The sequence below is a fragment of the Pseudophryne corroboree genome (assembly GCF_028390025.1).
Source record: "Pseudophryne corroboree isolate aPseCor3 chromosome 3 unlocalized genomic scaffold, aPseCor3.hap2 SUPER_3_unloc_14, whole genome shotgun sequence".
Lineage (NCBI taxonomy): Eukaryota > Metazoa > Chordata > Amphibia > Anura > Myobatrachidae > Pseudophryne > Pseudophryne corroboree.
This window is the reverse complement of record NW_026967502.1, coordinates 708,540-714,539: the sequence shown is the minus strand read 5'-3', so window position 1 is coordinate 714,539 and position 6,000 is coordinate 708,540. Positions and strand designations below refer to the sequence as shown.

Here is a 6,000-nt window from a genome sequence, read left to right as displayed (position 1 = left end):
TGACTGTGCAGCACACTGGGCTGAGCTGAGTGCACACAGACTGAGTCACACTGTGTGACTGACTGTGCTGTGTATCGTTTTTTTTTTCAGGCAGAGAACGGATATAGCAGAGAGAAGTGAACGGATATATTATATTAAATAAAAGTTAACTAGCAACTGCACTGGTCACTGACTGTGGTAAACTAACTCTGTCTGCGACTCTGCACAATCTCTCTCTATCTAATCTATCTATCTCTATTCTAATGGAGAGGACGCCAGACACGTCCTCTCCCTATCAATCTCAATGCACGAGTGAAAATGGCGGCGACGCGCGGCTCCTTATATAGAATCCGAGTCTCGCGATAGAATCCGAGCCTCGCGAGAATCCGACAGCGTCATGATGACGTTCGGGCGCGCTCGGGTTAACCGAGCAAGGCGGGAAGATCCGAGTCGCTCGGACCCGTGGAAAAAAAAGTGAAGTTCGTGCGGGTTCGGATTCAAAGAAACCGAACCCGCTCATCTCTAATAATCACAATCTTGGAAACCCCAAGGGGTCTGAGGGAAGCATACCTCTACAATTGTAATAACACTCCCCCTACTTATATATAAACAAAATATATAAATACCAATACAGGCACCAGGCAATAACAGCTTGTTAATTCTTTTAGCCAGGCATTACCGTTGATGCCGACAGGGCATCGACCGACCGCCGTGTCTCCCCTAGTGTGTTTACTTGTTTTTTTAAGCACACAAAAGTAACCTGTCAATACTTAGTTGTTTGAATCAAGTACCGGCAAGCGTCGGCGAAACCGACAGTTATCCCCACAGGCGCCTTTGACAAAGCCCTCACACCTGTCGACACACGTCGACTAACCAATAGTGGGTAAACAAAACAGGGAAACAGTGTATATATGTATTACAACAAGGATTCTGCGTCCATTATCAATCCTAATGCTGTATGACACCCATACAGCATTAAAACACTCTGTGTACCCCTGTGTCCCCCTTCCTTCTTCTTCCTTCTTAGTATACAGCAAGTCCCGGTGGGGAACTTTGGAAAATGGCGCTGACCCCTCTGTGAGGTCTAAGCTCCGCCCCTTCCCGGCGCACTTAAGCCCTCTCGACAAAAAAATTATATATATATATATATATATATATATATATAAAACCCTATATTGAGCCGGGGGACCCTATACACAGGGAGATTACACCTCTGGGAGGGCAACACAGTCCAAACATTGCGTTTCCCACTGTTTGTTCTTGGCGGGGACAGCAGGGAAAAATGGCGCTGACTCAGTGTGTGAGGCTAAGCTCCGCCCCTCTCGGCGCGCTATAGCCCCCCTGGATCTGAAAACCAAATAGGCCGAGTACTAAATATAGGGTATATATATATATATATATATATATATATATACTCAGCACCATGCTGCTCAGGGCACCCCCCTGCGCGCCGTGCACCCCAGACAACGTTCGGGAAGCGGGAGTTCCGGCGCATCGCGCACCTGCCGCTCTCAGGTGGGTCCTCGTGTGCGGCGCCCGGGAGATCTAACTATCTATGCTGCCCCGGGCGCCACCACATCCCGGCGCCCTGTACCCCATGGCGGCTGACGGGGTCTGTATGTGGAGCCCCCGGCAGCGAGAGTAAGAACTGTTAAAACTGACTCGCTGCCCAGGGCGCCCCCCCCCCCCGCGCGCCCTGCACCCGTATAAGCGGTGGCGGGGAAATAATTAAAGTATACTGGCGGGGGATGAACCACGGTACCTCGGCACCTAAATGCTTTTTTTTTTGCCAGTTGTTCACATTAAGCAGACCAGTAACATGCGCCCAGGGCGCTCCCCCCCCCCCAGCGCCCTGCACCCTGTGAGTGCCGTTGGTGTGTGGGAGCATGAAGAGCAGCACTACCACTGTACTTCCATTACTGAAGTCTTCTGCCGTCTGAAGTCTTCTTTTCTTCCAATACTCACCCGACTTCTTTCTTCTGGCTTCTGTGAGGGGGTGACGGCGCGGCTCCGGGAACAAGCAGCTAGGCGCACCAAGTGATCGAACCCTCTGCAGCTAATGGTGTGCAGTAGCCGAGAAGCAGAGCCTTGAAACTCACAGAAGTAGGTCCTGCTTCTCTCCCCTCAGTCCCACGCTGCAGGGAGCCTGTAGCCAGCAGGTCTCCCTGAAAATAAAAAACCTAACATAAAGTCTTTCAGAGAAACTCAGTAGAGCTCCCCTAGTGTGTGATCCATCACTCCTGGGCACAAAGGCTAACTGAGGTCTGGAGGAGGGGCATAGAGGGAGGAGCCAGTTCACACCCAGTTTAAGTCTTTACAGTGTGCCCAAGCTCCTGCGGATGCGTCTATACCCCATGGTCCTTTTGGAATCCCCAGCATCCTCTAGGACGTATGAGAAATAGAGGTACATTAATGAAAAGCGTGAGTAACAGTCATCAGTCTGCTTGTGAAGGTCTCTAGAGTGGAGGCCTCTTGGACTGTGCAAGGCAGTGAGTTCCATGGTCAGGGCTACAAAGCTAAACATTCAACCCATAAATGAATGACAGGAGATTCTTGGTACTGCTGGTAACAGTCCATCTGTAGAAGCAAGCAAGCAGGGCAGTAAGGAGACAGAAGCTGCTTCTAGTACCTTGGACCATGTAATGTTGAGCTGGGAAAGTCAGTTAGCCAATTATGAAATAGATTTGTCATCTTACAGGCAGCCGGTGAAGGGAGTAGAGAATGGGTGTTATGAGGCAGGAAGGGGCTGGTTAGGTAACAGCTTTGCTGCTGCATTCTGTACTAGCTGCAAGCTCTGTAATTCTTTTGCTGGTAGACCCAGGTAGATGGCATTGCAGTAGTCTATGAACTTCTGAGGGAATCAAGTGCTTGATTCTGGCTATGGTCCACAGATGGAAGAATGAGGATTTGTATGTGGCAGATACCTGATGTCTGTGTCAGCCACATACCAGGACAACACAAAGATTCAGCACATGTTCAGTATTTTCAATTCTGTACACCAAAGCATAAATCCAGATGGTTGGTAAAGTCTTGTCCTTTGTTGGTGAGCTTCTATTATGTTTCACAAAGACTGAGTCACAGCCAACTGGCATCATCCACCCATGGCGCTCAGCTAGACAACCATTTAGGATTGGTATTAGGTTCTCAGTACATGGAGCAAAAAGCAGGTCATCTGCATAGCAGTGGTAGACCAGGCCAATACGTCTGATTATATCACCCAGTGGTAGCATTTATATTGCATAAAGCATAGGAGATAAGGTTGACCCTTGAGGAACATTGCATGACAGTGATAATTATACTCCAGAAGATGTAAATGGTTCCGTATTTGGGTAATGTCTAATATGTTCAACAAGAGCGGATTTATTTCTCTCACAGCATGAAAATGGCTTTTCACCTGTGTGACTCCTCTGATGTGTAACAAGATTTGATTTATATGCAAAACATTTCCCACACACAGAACAGGAATACGGCTTCTCACCTGTATGACTTCTCTGATGTAGAACAAGATGTGATTTCTGTGCAAAACATTTCCCACACTCAGAACAGAAGTATGGCTTCTCACCTGTGTGACTTCTCTGATGTGCAACAAGATCTGATTTCCGTGGAAAACATTTCCTACACTCAGAACAGGAAAATGGCTTCTCACCTGTGTGACTACTCTGATGTGTAACAAGAACTGATTTCTGTGTAAAACATTTCCCACACTCAGAACAGGAATACGGCTTCTCACCTGTGTGACTTCTCTGATGTTTAACAAGATCTGATTTCCGTGCAAAACATTTCCCACACTCAGAACATGGAAATGGCTTCTCACCTGTGTGAGTATGCTGATGAATATCAAAATGTGATTTGAATGCAAAACATTTCCCACACTCAGAACAGGAAAACGGCTTCTCACCTGTGTGACTTCTCTGATGTGTAACAAGATCTGATTTCCGTGCAAAACATTTCCTACACTCAGAACAGGAATACGGCTTCTCATCTGTGTGAGTATGCTGATGAATATCAAGATGTGATTTGAATGCAAAACATTTCCCACACTCAGAACATGGAAATGGCTTCTCACCTGTGTGAGTATGCTGATGAATATCAAAATGTGATTTGAATGCAAAACATTTCCCACACTCAGAACAGGAATACGGCTTCTCACCTGTGTGACTTCTCTGATGTCTAACAAGAACTGATTTAAATGTAAAACATTTCCCACACTCAGAACAGGAATACGGCTTCTCACCTGTGTGACTTCTCTGATGTCTAACAAGAACTGATTTAAATGCGAAACATTTCCTACACTCAGAACAGGAAAATGGCTTCTCACCTGTGTGACTACTCTGATGTGTAACAAGAGCTGATTTCTGTGTAAAACATTTCCCACACTCAGAACAGGAAAACGGCTTCTCACCTGTGTGACGTCTCTGATGTCTAACAAGAACTGATTTACATGCGAAACATTTCCCACACTCAGAACAGGAAAACGGCTTCTCACCTGAGTGACTTCTCTGATGTGCAACAAGAGCTGATTTCCGTGGAAAACATTTCCTACACTCAGAACAGGAAAATGGCTTCTCACCTGTGTGACTACTCTGATGTGTAACAAGAGCTGATTTCTGTGTAAAACATTTCCCACACTCAGAACAGGAATACGGCTTCTCACCTGTGTGACTTCTCTGATGTTTAACAAGATCTGATTTCCGTGCAAAACATTTCCCACACTCAGAACATGGAAATGGCTTCTCACCTGTGTGAGTATGCTGATGAATAACAAAATGTGATTTGAATGCAAAACATTTCCCACACTCAGAACAGGAATACGGCTTCTCACCTGTGTGACTTCTCTGATGTCTAACAAGAACTGATTTAAATGCGAAACATTTCCCACACTCAGAACAGGAAAATGGCTTCTCACCTGTGTGACTACTCTGATGTGTAACAAGAGCTGATTTCTGTGTAAAACATTTCCCACACTCAGAACAGGAAAACGGTTTCTCACCTGTGTGACTTCTCTGATGTGTAACAAGAACTGATTTAAATGCGAAACATTTCCCACATTCAGAACATATCAGTGGCCTCTCACCTGCCTTAGCTGGATGATGGGTAATAAGCTTTGTGTTCTGTGTAAAACATTTGGCATCTACAGAACAGGGAAACTCTGTATCTACTGTCAGAGCTGTAACAGATGCACCAATATCAGAGTGATCAGGAGAACATTCCCCAGGATCAGGGGGATCAGCTGATAGAGCTGGATGTATAATTGGGGTAATGGGGTTATCTCCTGGAGAATCCTGTCTACTGTCATTATCTGTTATTTCAGAATCCTGGGATACCATTAGATGTCCTTCTGAGATATTTCTGCTTGTGTGTCCATCTGCTGGAAATAAAATACATTATGGAAATATAAAATGAGTAGACAAGACCCAGGGTGTTACAGGATACAATATATAATTCTATAACTGACATGTTTTACCTGTAATCATTGCTTTTATGTGTATATAAAAAAAAAAAAAGATAGGATGCTTAGACTGGAGCTTGATCAACACTGAACGCTCATGTGGGATTACTAGAGGCGACATGGACGCTCATGTGGGATTCCTAGAGGTGACATGGACGCTCATGTGGGATTACTAGAGGTGACATGGACGCTCATGTGGGATTACTAGATGTGACATGGACGCTCATGTGGGATTACTAGAGGTGACAAGGACGCTCATGTGGGATTACTAGAGGTGACATGGACGCTCATGTGGGATTCCTAGAGGCGACATGGACGCTCATGTGGGATTCCTAGAGGTGACACGGACGCTCATCTGGGATTACTAGAGGTGACACTGATGCTCATGTGGGATTACTAGAGGCGACATGGACGCTCATGTGGGATTACCAGAGGTGACATGGACGCTCATGTGGGATTACTAGAGGTGACACTGATGCTCATGTGGGATTACTAGAGGCGACATGGACGCTCATGTGGGATTACTAGAGGCGACATGGACGCTCATGTGGGATTACTAGAGGTGACATGGA

The 6,000-nt window shown here is 46.0% G+C and overlaps 1 protein-coding gene across 1 annotated transcript; it reads right to left on the bottom strand.

Moving 5' to 3' along the window:
• Window positions 1-2,306: 2,306 nt before the first annotated feature.
• On the bottom strand, window positions 2,307-4,946 carry LOC134983395 (oocyte zinc finger protein XlCOF7.1-like; the record flags this gene model as incomplete). Its single annotated transcript, XM_063949092.1, has 1 exon — window positions 2,307-4,946. A coding segment is annotated over one exon (1,674 nt), but the record flags the coding sequence as incomplete, so codon positions are not given.
• Between the last annotated feature and the right edge of the window lie 1,054 nt (window positions 4,947-6,000).